This window comes from Cyprinus carpio, chromosome A12, assembly GCF_018340385.1.
Source record: "Cyprinus carpio isolate SPL01 chromosome A12, ASM1834038v1, whole genome shotgun sequence".
NCBI lineage: Eukaryota > Metazoa > Chordata > Actinopteri > Cypriniformes > Cyprinidae > Cyprinus > Cyprinus carpio.
Genome location: NC_056583.1, coordinates 7,908,101 through 7,920,973, shown reverse-complemented (window position 1 = coordinate 7,920,973; position 12,873 = coordinate 7,908,101). Strand labels below are relative to the sequence as shown.

Here is a 12,873-nt window from a genome sequence, read left to right as displayed (position 1 = left end):
TATGAAGCAGGCCAACATGTCAACTTTAGACTTTTGAATATGGGTCGGGACTATCTGCTTGTCTGCAGTTTGTGTTGTGTTGTTGATTACCACTTGGTCCATGGGATCGTTTGAGTAGTAGTTCTCAGCATGTGTACAGCGGATCCAGGCAGGTTTGAGTAACTCCTCCTCTCCTTTCTCCTCCTCATGACGTTCAGTCGACGTCTCCTCTGCATCTCTACTCCTGCTGTAGCTTACAGATCTCTCTCGACTGCTTGAGGCGCTGTCTGTTCTCCTCTCTTTCTCCTCCTCCACACGTCGGCGCTTTCTCTCGCGACTGCCTGAGCGATTGCGAATGTGTTTTCTGTGTCTGTCTGAGGGGGATGAACCCGGCTCATCTCTATGCCGATAGCGTTCTCTGGTGGACGGAGACAATATTACTGTGGTAAAAACAATGCAGTAACAGGCAACCCAGCAATAGTACTTATTGATCCAAGTGGATTACACTTTATTAAATAATACACTTCAGCATGAACACTTTCATAATTTTATAACCTTAATTGTTCATATTTAAAAATCATTTCAAATTTAAAAGTTATTTTTAGTCAAAGCTGTAATTTTAACATTAATATTATGGTTTGTATTCAAAAGATTTACATTTATGTTCAAGTGCAGCAGTGCGAACAAGTGATGAAGCAACAAATGTTACTTGAGTTGTTAGGTAGGAAAAAGCATTTGTGCCAGTTCGTCACAGCATTAAACACCTTTTTGAGTTATAATGCGGTGTCAGATGCCGCTTTGGAAACGTTAAGATGGCTTACGATAAGCTGGTCCCAACAGAGATCTCATCAGTTTCTGATAACAGAAAATGAGGAATACAAGCAGCAAAACTGTGTTACCTGCTGCGGTGTCTCGATGGCACGCGTCCTCTGTCATAGTCTGCTTTACACCGTGGGCTGTCTGACCTCCTGCGCTCGGAACTGCACCCTCTGTCCCGTTTCTCTCCTCCAAACTCTCGGTTATGTCGGCCTCCATATCCTCCATAGCTGTGGCCACTGTGCCGGTGGTCATCATGGTGACGAAGTCTTTCAGGAGATTGAGAACCGGAGTCTGCCTTGTACTGCAGAGGCGGGCGGGAGCGTTCAGGTTTGAAGGAACCTCCAGGCTGCACGTAAGCTGGGTTGAAGCTCGGTGGAGGAGGGAGCTGTGGCTGTGGAGGGTAGCTCATGGGATATGATGGCGGGTAGGGCATGGAAGGTGGCACTGAGGGTGGCACAGGTGGAAGGGGTGGATGGGTGACGGTGGGCATCATGTAGGGGTAAGAGCTCTGAACTGGAATGGGAACAGAGCTGTCTGAGTTGTGAGGAGCAGGTGGAGGAAAAGGGGGTGGCTCTGTGAAGACCGGAGGGCGTATGGGGCACTGGGGAAGAGCGTTAGTGCCCTGTGATGGTGCAGGGAAATGGAATGGCATGAAGTCGGGATGAGGTGGCATGTAGCAACTGCCGCCTTGAGGGTTATAGATGGGACTGGGAGTGGCTGGAGGGTCGTAGTGATACCGTGGGGGAGCGGGCCGATACATTGGGCCCGGAGCTGCTGGTCTTCCCCTCGGGCATCCACGGCCAGCATGGAAAGACATCTGTAAAAAAGACATGGATGTGATAAAGATGTGAATACAGCCAGAGATTTTCTTATAAAGATGTTGTTCAGCTTGGATCACATGTGACCTGTGGCCAATCATATAAAGACATCAGTGTGACTGAAACACTTTCAACAGTCAGTCCGGAGGAAACACATCTGAGTTTTTTCTCTCTTTTTTTTTTTTAAATTGCTGTCCATTTACTTGACTTCTAAGCCATTTTACTTCTATAAGTTAGCCTAGAATTAGTTTTAGCTGTGTTATCAAAATTGTAAAAACAAATTAAAATTCAATCAAAAACGAAAATTCTTCCATCATTTATTCAACCTTATATCGTTATAGCTTGTTTGACTTTCCCCCCCTGTGGAACATATAAAACGATATTTTGAGAAATGTCTCAGTTTGTCTATACAGTGGTCAAGTAACCAAAACATTCTTCTAAATATTTTCCTTTGTGGTCCACAGAAGTCAGGTTGTTATTCCTTTACGAGAACAGCGAAACGTAATAACTTACGACATAGTAGCGGTTTCTAAATATGAGAAGGCAGTAATAACATCTCTTTAGACATAGTAGCAGTTTCTAACTATGAGGCCAAAGACACCAAAGTTTCTAATGTCTTGGAAGCAGCGATTTACATAAAACAAGATTTTTTCGTGGTTTGACATGGCACTGGCCTTGCAAACCTGCTTCGTTATAACGTTACAGGTCCCTGGCCGAGTCCAATCTTGGGAGTCGTCTCAAAACCTGATTTGAAAGATCAATGCATCTTGGGAGGTATTTTCACCTGGCGTTTTAACCCTACAGTCTATGGTTTTAACACCTCTCTAAAATGCATCTACAGTTTCAGCATCAGACAGAACAACAATTTAATTATGAAGTCAAACATTTCATTCCTAAAGAATACAACTCACCTTTCGAAGGCTTCGCTAACGCTTAGAAACTAAAGAAATAAAACAGTGATGTTGTTTATTGTGTTTTATGTTTACTGCGATAAAAATGCTAAGTTTATGATGCAGAGCTTCACTCAGCTCGTTCACGATGCGGTGTGCTGCAGCCAATCAGATTGATGCTGACACGCACCCAATGAGAGCGCGAGAAATGATCCTTCGCTGAAACAGACTTCTTCTTGTTCTTTTAGCGCGTCACTGCCACCAACTGGACTGGAGTGTGCAGAGTTCACACATAAGGTCAACACGTCTAGTAAATGTTTACTTTGTAATCATTTTTTTTTTCTGTGTGTACATCTAACATATTTGTAATTTAAAAAAAATCATCATGCTTTCACATTTTTGGCTGAACTATTCATGTAATGACAGCAGCCCTAGAGCAGACAAAATAAAACATGATGATCACACTCTTAGGTTTTGAGATGTTTGAAAGAGAATCCATAAGGTATGACCAAGAATCACATGATCAGTTACACTCATTAACTCACATTTGATTAATAACCCATTAATAGTGCACAATCCAAAATGTTTCCTCTTCATTTTATGAATGTCTTTATTTTAATATTAGTATTCCATAATAACAATCCTAAAACTTTCCAGAATTAATTGGAAAAAAAAAGTTATACAATTGTATTTGTGACATTTACATCAGTACAATATATATTTTTTTCAATATCATATTATTGGAAAGTTCATTCTGAGTAAAACGAGATTTCCTAAGCATAGCTGTATTACAAGAGCAGTGCATAGGTCCCAGATATCCTGATATTGAGCAACGTTTAAAAAATGAACAGCATCTCCAGTCTGAAGAAGGCTGCATGCTCTCCAGGTCCAGAAATGAGACATTCTCCTGCTCTTGGTGGGAGACCAAAGTACATTTCTTTGGAGAAGTAAAAAAAATTACTTAAATAGTTCTTAAGTATGAAATAATTGTTTTTAACATTACAACATTTTCAATGTTGTAATGTTAAAAACTGAACGTTGCTTATAATGTGTACTAATAAGTTTTTGTTTTTGTTTTTATCACAGAGATTATGTATAACATGATCAGCTTTTACAAGAAAAGTCGAACATCTACTAACTATTATCCGAACGAACGGAAGAGCAGCACCCCCTTGCGTTTACCATAGAGGTGTTTACACAGTCATCGATGGCTGCTGATATCGATTTATCATGTCTGTAATTTTTTTTCACTGCTGATTATTCAGGTCTGTTATCAAAATGGCAGCAGTCGCGGCGACGAATCCCTCGCAGCTTTTACCTCTCGGTATGTGCGTCTTTCGTTTTAATGGATTATTTGCTTTACTAATTGAACTTTTGCACTTGTTGTAATTCATGTGTAATTCGCGCATTCAAATCTCAGTACGTTTTATTTATTGTTTTATTTTATTGGACACACGTGTATACTAAATGGATAGGTCTAATCCTTTATTTAAAATAACGTTATATGATTTAATTTAAGTGATTCGTACTTAAGAGATAAAATGAAACCCGCACCTGCAGTGAGTATGGGCAAATTCTGTTACAAAGTGCGTCACTGTGACTGTATCGAATTCACCCCCATACACTTTTATTGCCATTCCCTTCCCTTCATTAGTTCACTAATTTATGTGCTGTTCAGTTGTAGTCGGAGATATAGTAATTTCGAGCTACAAGCACACGAATGACCAAGCGGCAAGACCGGGTCGTTTTAAAAGGGGAAAACCCAGAATTCTTCATTTTTGCCAGAATTAGTTCGAAACGATGTCACACCAGTTCGTTCTTTGATTTAAAGTGCATCAAAACCTTAATATTAAATTAACACTTAGCTAACTGACGTGCTTCAGTTATGAAAAGTGTAAAGTTTTTGTCTGTTTGTCATTTCTGCTTCATTCATCACACTGATTTGGAGTGATAAAGCACATTGTATTGTGGGATACTTACTGTATGTGTCTAGATGTATACTGTAATGTGCTATAGACAATTTAGATGATTTCACACTGCCCTCAACATGTACTGCAGACATGAACTGCCTCAGTCCTGTGCTGCTTCAGTTGTCTGTGATTGTGTTTGTCATGGCTTTTGTGATCTCTTTCAGAGCTGGTGGATAAATGCATTGGCTCACGGATTCACATTGTCATGAAGAACGATAAAGAGATTGTGGGAACTCTGCTCGGGTTTGATGACTTTGTCAGTATCCTTTTACATGCTGGAGAAACACTGGCACATATTTGTGATGGTTAATGAATATATATATATATATATATATATATATATATATACACACACATAGATATATATATATATATATATATATATATATATACACACACATACAAGTACAGAGCCGATGACACTGTTACACACTCACTCCTCTGGACATACTAACACTTTGCTATCATTTATTTGTCCTGTGAATGTAAAAGACTCTTTGTTGTAATGCCATTATAAGTTACAGTTTTAATAAAGTCTGCATTACAATTTGTTTCACGTGATTTAAAGAAAGAGAAGGTGCCTTAAATTCAAAACGTGTGGCAGGACTGTACCTCAGATATATTTTCTTGACTGCTTTAATCAGACATGGTTCTTGAGGATGTGACAGAGTTGTAAGTATATGTTCCTTCCTAAAAATGTGCTTATTTTTATTATTATCTTTCCTCGATGTATGCACCCATCTGCTTTGACTTTAACTGCTCCTCAACTTATGACTAAATATATATGATATCTGTGAATGTTAATACTCTATTGTAGGCTATATTTATTTGCTGGAATATTCAGGGGTCAGACACCATGGTGCTCTTATTATTAAGAAGGTTAATACAGAGTTTGGAATATTTCAAATTTTTGTATTTCTTTAAAATAGTGTTATAAACAGAAATAGTCTGAAAAGGGGGCTTAATGTGTCACATGTGTCTCTGCTTTGGCTCCCCAAGAAATGGCATTCATGTGGCTTGTCTCCAACATGCCAGGTGTATATGTTATAAATTGATTATTATATAATAATGTTTCAAAAATTCACATATACAGTAAGTTTTTGAAGTGTACCCCTGTGTATTCAAGGTATTCAAGACTTTTTATGTGGCTCCACCATTTTACAAAAAATGTTTGATATCATCATGAATGTGAGATTACATTTCAGAAAACTTGAAGAGATGAATCTTCATCTCAGATGTTACTGAGCCATAACAACAGTTATTTTTTTGTGTGTCAGTGAAATCACTCCAGAAGGAAGAAGAATAACAAAGCTGGATCAGATTCTACTCAATGGCAATAATATCACAATGGTATGATCAATTATTGAGTTCAGCTTTAAATCAACTAATAATCCACTATATATCACAACATTGACAACATTTGCCTTGAGATTGGTTTAGTGTATGAATATGCAAATGAGTAACAGGAAACTGAGTAAAGCTCTAATGTAAGTTTGTTGTTTTTTTAGCCAATGTGTTAATGAAAGTTGCAGGGCACTACATTTACAATGACCACCAACTGTTAGGATTCAGTAAAGCTGGGTCATATAGAAAGTTGTATCCACATTTTTTTCTGTATTTTGAAAGTTTTTTTTAACTAAAAAAAAAAAACAAGGAAGAATGTTAAATCATTTTCTATGATAGACCAATAAAACAAATCCTAATAAATAGCAATTCTTGTCCATGTGCGAATTTTACTGAAACATTTAATTATTAATTAATTGAGTTATTAATCCATTTCAAACATTACCAAAACACACCAAACTGAAATTGTAATAATAGATTAATAGACATTAATAGACGCTAATCAAAATTATTACATTCAAATGTAATTAAATAACGTGTTTCTGTTGTTTTCCAGTTGATTCCAGGAGGAGAAGGACCAGAAGTTTGAGAAATGTGTAGCACCTTCCACAAAAAAAAAAAAAAAATACAATTTATGTTCTTGTTTCATTAAAAAAAAAAAAAAAAAAAAAAAACTTTTTGTTTTCAAAAATTCATTTTCATTTCATGAGGGGAGATTTCCACATTAGTTCTTTCTATTGTTTAAGTGATCCAAAAAGTTTTTGTAAACATTTGTTGTTTGTTACAATAAAACAAATAAAATGAATTGGACTGAGTTGGAATTCAGTTGTATGTTATAACATCATTATATTTCTGAAGTGTGAATGAAGAAACTGAGTATGTTTTGTGAAGTCATCGTTTTTAGCTTTTAATATGGTTCTTTGCTTTAAGAATATGTCACATTTATGAATTTGTGCGTTTTCCTGATTTATTTTGTATATGCTGAAATAAACGTACATTTGGATTTATTTGAACTCATTGTACTACAACACACTATGTTTATGACTGACTTAAGTTTATTAACCATTTTAGGGATGTATTTGTAGAGTGTCAAAAATGAAGAAATGAGAAATTCTGAAAACTTGTCAAGTTGTAGAACTGCACTGCTCCCAGTAAGCATCTGTCTCAGTACATGGAGGGCTTCTCTTCTCCTTTGGGATTTGTCACTTTCTCCAGGTTCTTGCTGATGACATCATAAAGTTCAGCCTGGAAACAAGAGACATCTGAATCTACAGCCATACGGATGTGTCTACAACGATCAAGATTCATATGAAAAAGCCATATCTCTAGGATGAATTGCTTGCTGAGTGAATAAATGTAAGCAACTCACATAGAAACCGCGTATGTCAAGCACAATCACTCTAATCTCAGAATATGCTGCTTCATCCTTCTCGTGCACCAGAGAGCGATAATCCATCTGTCAAAAACATTTTCTTTATTATTACACAAAAAGGGTATGAAAGTGTATCACAAGGCTTTAAAAGTGACGAAACTATATTATGATACTTCTGATGTGTTGAGGTCAATGTGTAAATGAGCTGATTTATTGTCTATTAATTTTAGAGTAAACTGCAGATAAAATGAAATTAATAATATATTTTTAATAATTACATGGGTTTAATTGCTTTGTACTTCCCTGTTCGTATTCTTAAAGGTGGGGATGTTTATTGTGCCTGAAAATTGCAATTGCATTTTCTTACAAAACTGTAATCTCAAAAACACAAAACCACATTTTAGAGCTACACAAAATTCACAAAATTTTACAACACTTTTGTTTTCACAAAATACTACAAAAAACACCTCTATATTTGCACAAAAAAGTTAAATAAAAAAAAAAAACTGAGAATATGGTATTGAAAGCCCTATTTAATAACTGTGGCTATACAACAAAAAGTAATGACACTAATAAGTTGATTTGATAGGTCACTCACCACGTGGGTGTCTTTAGAAGCTTTGGCCACTGCATCACCTCTCTCTGAGAAGTACCTGCAGATAAACACACTTTCATTACCAACACGACAAAATCAATACATGTGGGCAGTGTACAATCTAACAATCTTTATAATCTTCAGTAAACATATTGTACTGAAATAAGAATTGCTCATACTTGTTTATGTTGGTCTGAAAACCCTCCACCTTTGTCTTCACAGCAGTAATTCTCTCAAGGATTTTTTCCTAAAATATCAACCAGTCATGTTAACCACTGCTTATCTTTGAGATTTAGACTTAGCAGCATTTAATATGAGTCTGAGCCTTTTAAGGGTTAATAACCTGAATTGCAACTCCAAAATCATTTCCATCCTCTATTTTTGGAATAAGATGAGAAATCCAGCAAGAAACCTGTGGGGGGGGGGGTTTGGGGGGGTAATAAAAGAATAAAGCTGCCACTACTGTACATCTGGGGAAATGCTGAAAACTTATTTATGAGTCAAATGTTGCCCATTTACAGTGATGCAGGTCTCCTTCAGAGCCATTATCTCTGGTTTTACAATATCCAGCAACTTCACAATCCGGTCATTTCCTTTGATGAAGCCGCACTTGGGAGCTGACAAAAGAAAAATGTAACATTACAAAAATATGGCATATTCCATATCACAGTTATGGCTTGGTGCACATATGCAAATTTAGCGCACATTTATCAATGTTTCTTCTTTATATAACTTTGGTAAACATTTATCTGCATTTAATCTGTGCATAACAATTTTGCCTGAAGAACATTAAGCTCCAATTTTAATTTTATCATTAATTTAGTCACTTTTTAATTTTCAGAAACTAGGAGTACCCATAAAATAAGTTTTGAAAACAAAACTAGGGATGGGGCCCTTCAGATATTGTTGTGGACATTGAGGGATCTTGGAGTCAAAAAGGCTGAGAACCACTGATCTATATTAGCTATAGATCAGTGTTTCTGCAATGTTTCAAATGAACATACCTCTCTCAACACCAGTTATTTGTGTATCATCTTTCCAAATTTCCCACTCATAAATACAATTTCGCTCAGTCATTCATGTACTCATGATCGCATGTGGAAATCCCCATGAGGAATACAGCTTATACTGTAAATCATACAGAATGTTACAGAATGTTCTATTTTTAAATCTATAATTGTTTGTACAGTTTAAAAATCATTATATCTATGGAATGTCCCATAAAACATGGAAACCCAACATGTGTGTGTTCATTTCGTGCGTGCATGTGTGTGTGTCTCAAATTACCTTTCTTCTTTTTCTCATCATCTTCATTTTTATCCGTCTCCATCTCCTGTTCAAATATTTTAATGAATGTTTTAAATATTTTTATTTAATGTACTAAAAGCATCTTTATTCAAAAGGCATCTTTATGAATCACAAGCTGGATGCCAACCTCGTCCTCCGGAGCAGGGGGATCAGGAATGGGAATGTCCAGGGGTGCATGGAGAGATGAGAGGTCAGTGATGCTGAACTCATCCCCCTAAACCATAAAAGAGAATTATTTTAATTCAGTTGTTGCTGAAGTCAAGGTGGTTAAATTGCTCAATTGGTAACCTGGGCAGCAGGTCACAAACTCATTTCCCATGGATACACACAGCCTAAATGAGTACCTAAATGTATTGGTCACTTTGTATAAAAGCCTCTGCCAAATGAACAAAGATAAATGTACTTTTAACAAGTTGTCCAGCTGTGAGATCTTCTGAGGTATGTGATTGGAGAACAGGTCTTCTGCCTGTCAACACATAGAAAATTGTCAACACAAACAACCATAAACAACCATTTCAAATATAGCCAATGTGTGTATTATTGAATTCATACCTGCTTATACAGTGACTGACGGTAGTTTTCTATCTTGATAAAGGAAACACAAATGTACAATTACAATTCAAACACTGTCTTTGTCCATAAACATGATCTCGCCTCCATGCTACTTTCACTTTCAACATTCGTGGATGAGGAAGTGACTCAGGATTTTATTTTATTTTTTTATTTTTTATTTTTGTAAATATTAACAGAGATCTCCAGCAGTGTTTTATGTTCAAAAACTACCAAAAAGAAAACCCCATAAAGCTCTTTTAAAACATTGTGGAGCCATAATGTCAAAGCACAAGTCGCGAACGCGTTTAGTTTTAGTGCACTCTGTTGACAGTGGAAATACTTCGTGGAAATACTAAAGAGATGAACTTACCTTCACTGCATTGCAAGAGTTTATCTTCAGCACATTATATTTGGACATAATGAATGCAAATGTTCGTTATTTTCAGACAAGCAGAATCGCGGTACTGTAGCAGCAGACGTTTAGGTGCCTCGCGCAGGTTCACTTCGCGATACTTTCGATTTCTTGATGACGCCCACAATTTACAAAAGGATCCAATGAAGTAGCTACAGAAAACGCTTCATGTTTTTAGATTACTGTTTGTATCATTAATTCGCCATGTCATTCACAAATTTTTCATCCACAAAAGCTGTTTTGTCTTTCTTCTGTTATTATATGAACAGCTTTTCTTTTCTGAAAAGCAGAAATATGATCATTTAATTTAAACACTGGCAGTGGCTAAAATGGACACCTATTGTCTTACATAACAATAGGGGGCGCTATTCACTCGATGACCGAGTGCGGCAGTCATGCTGCAGGCAGATATCAGCACCGGAGATAATTAATTCTTCAACTTTCCAACTTTGCGCAAAATGAAAATTTGCTCAAAACTGGACATCCATCCTGAGGATGAGTTTGTTTCATTCTCAGTGAGAACAGAATTGGATAACTGTTCTCTGCAGTGAATGGGTGCCGTCAAGAGTTGCTGATAAAAACATCACACAATGACAGCTGATAAATCTTGTAAAGTGAAAAGCTGTGTTTGTATTAATAAACAAATCCATCAAGACAGTTTTAACTTATAGCTTCCTCCAGTGGAAAAAGTCACATCAAAATCCACCAACATATTTTTATTTGGAACTGTTTTCACTTGTAACAGGGGCGGACTTACCCATTAGGCATAGGTAGGCGACTGCCTTGGGCCCCCCAAAGCCAAAGGCCCCCTAAAATGGTTTTCATATAGGAGATGCGCATTAAGCGCGGACACGCGAACGGTTGCTGTTTACGGTGTTTATTACCATGACAACCGTCTGCGTGTCCGAGTTGAAAGTGTTTATTGTGTATCCTGCTTGTAACAAATGAACATATTATGCATCTGAAGCTGACTGCCGCACGAGCGCGAGCTCTCTCTTTCCCAGCGCGGGCGCACACTTCTATCTCTGCGTCTGCTCTGTTCTGTAATTTTACATGCAAGTATAGCCGAAATCACAGCACAGCTATGGTCTTTATCTTTTGTGTAGCTTATTTGATTTTATCAGTGTCACAGTATCTGGGTTGTGTTCCCTGGGTAACCACTAGATGTCCTCCTTCCCCACGGTGTCTGTCACTTAATGAACCACATTACCCACGATCCCTGTCTCCTCATTGCACTGAGCTGTCACTGGTTAGTAATCATTGCACGCAGTCAATTCCCAATTAGCGTTTGTCATGTCCCTGTGTATTTATACCGGTCTGTCTTAGTATGTGTCACGGAGTCCTTGTTTATTCTCGTCCGTCTGGGGAAGTTGTGGCCTAATGTTTAGAGAGTCGGACTCCCAATCGAAGGGTTGTGAGTTCGAGTCTCGGGCCGGCAGGAATTGTGGGTGGGGGGAGTGAATGTACAGCGCTCTCTCCCTCAATACCATGACTTAGGTGCCCTTGAGCAAGGCACTGAACTGCTCCCCGGGCGCCGCAGCATATGGCTGCCCACCCACCCCTCCGTGTGTTCACACACAGTGTGTGTGTGTGTTCACTGCTCTGTGTGTGTGCACTTCGGATGGGTTAAATGCAGAGCACAAATTCTGAGTATGGGTCACCATACTTGGCTGAATGTCACGTCACTTTGTCTCTAGTCGTGTCTAGCCTGGTGTTCTTGTTTGTTTATTTTGGATATGTTAGGTTTTGACCCCTGCCTGGACTGTTTATTCTTTGGATTGCCCCTAAATAAAGACGTACTCGCATTTGGATCTCTCACTGTGTCTCCTTGTATCCCGGACGCGACAGAAGGACTCCGTCAATCCGAGATCCAGCGGTATGTCGGCTCATGTTTCCTCCCCAGCCACAGAGCGGGAGAGGAATAGTTTTGAGGGAACTCGCCTGGTGGTTTTCTGGGGGACCAGGGGAGGTCACCGAGGAGGGAGTGGTCGAGAAGAGGCTCAGCATCGCTCTCAACCATGGCCCCCCATCGACCCGGGGCTCAGGTGGGATGGATTAGAGCCACTATCTCACCATGGTGGACGGAGAGGGGAGAAGAAGCGCAGGTCCGCCATGGTGGCGCCACTGCCCATGATGGCCGCAGGGCCAGCGCCACGAGGCAGGATGGACGCCACCCCAGCGCCACAGCACAAGGTGGTCACCAGCCCCACGCCACGAGGCCAGACGGCCGCCAGCCCAGCGCCACTGGCCAAGATGGCCGCTGAGACATTTTTGGATTACTTCTCCATGTTGAACAAGATCCTAGAGATTCCCAGGAGTGTTCACGTCACGGCTGCTGAGCCAGCGCCACAGTCCAAGATGGCCGCCAGCTCAGTGTGCCCAGCACCACAGCACAAGATGGCCGCTAACCCAGCGCCAATGCCCAAGATGGCCGCCAGCCAAGCACCACAGCACAAGATGGCCGCCATCCCAGGGCCACTGCACAAGATGGCCGCCAGCCCAACATCACAGCACAAGATGGCTGCCAGCCCATCGCCACAGCACGAGATGGCCGAATTCACACCTGTGTCGCCAGATAAGATGGCCGACTCAATGCCTGAGTCTCCGGACAAGGAACCGCCGACTCGCCATCATAGAGGGCGGAGGAGGGGACAGGCATCGACCGTTCCTCAAGGCCCAAAGGCCGTTCCCGAGCAGCCCGCTGCCGTCCCGGAGGCCGTTCCCGAGCAGCCCGCTGCCGTCCCGGAGGAGGTGCCCGATGCTGTTCTGGAGGCCGAGGCGGTGTCCGATGCGGTGCCCGGGATGGTTCCAGAG

The 12,873-nt window shown here is 39.7% G+C and overlaps 3 protein-coding genes across 3 annotated transcripts in view; 1 reads left to right on the top strand and 2 right to left on the bottom strand.

The window, feature by feature from the left end:
• Positions 1–2,686, bottom strand: part of LOC109073395 (ribonuclease 3-like) — a 29,302-nt gene extending 26,616 nt beyond the window's left edge. Inside the window, exons 1-3 of the mRNA XM_042767373.1 lie at positions 2,528–2,686; positions 879–1,615; positions 91–397 (exon numbers count right to left, since the gene is read on the bottom strand). Of these exons, the coding sequence (XP_042623307.1) occupies positions 91–397; positions 879–1,615 (1,044 nt within the window). The 5' untranslated portion in view covers positions 2,528–2,686. The remainder of the gene's footprint in view (positions 1–90; positions 398–878; positions 1,616–2,527) is intronic.
• Positions 2,687–3,676: 990 nt separating this feature from the next.
• Positions 3,677–6,641, top strand: lsm5 (LSM5 homolog, U6 small nuclear RNA and mRNA degradation associated). The gene is made up of 5 exons (XM_019089528.2): positions 3,677–3,830; positions 4,641–4,736; positions 5,121–5,148; positions 5,754–5,826; positions 6,377–6,641. Exons 1-5 carry the CDS (start codon positions 3,785–3,787, stop codon positions 6,407–6,409), a joined length of 276 nt encoding a protein of 91 aa, XP_018945073.2. The 5' UTR covers positions 3,677–3,784; the 3' UTR covers positions 6,410–6,641.
• Positions 6,642–6,857: 216 nt separating this feature from the next.
• Positions 6,858–10,177, bottom strand: psme2 (proteasome activator subunit 2). Its single transcript, XM_019089518.2, has 11 exons — positions 10,018–10,177; positions 9,648–9,680; positions 9,499–9,561; positions 9,223–9,309; positions 9,075–9,120; positions 8,307–8,404; positions 8,131–8,199; positions 7,967–8,034; positions 7,791–7,845; positions 7,190–7,276; positions 6,858–7,065 (listed from the first exon to the last, which is right to left on the bottom strand). The coding sequence occupies exons 1-11, from the start codon at positions 10,063–10,065 to the stop codon at positions 6,985–6,987; spliced, it is 735 nt and encodes a 244-aa protein (XP_018945063.2). The 5' UTR covers positions 10,066–10,177; the 3' UTR covers positions 6,858–6,984.
• Between the last annotated feature and the right edge of the window lie 2,696 nt (positions 10,178–12,873).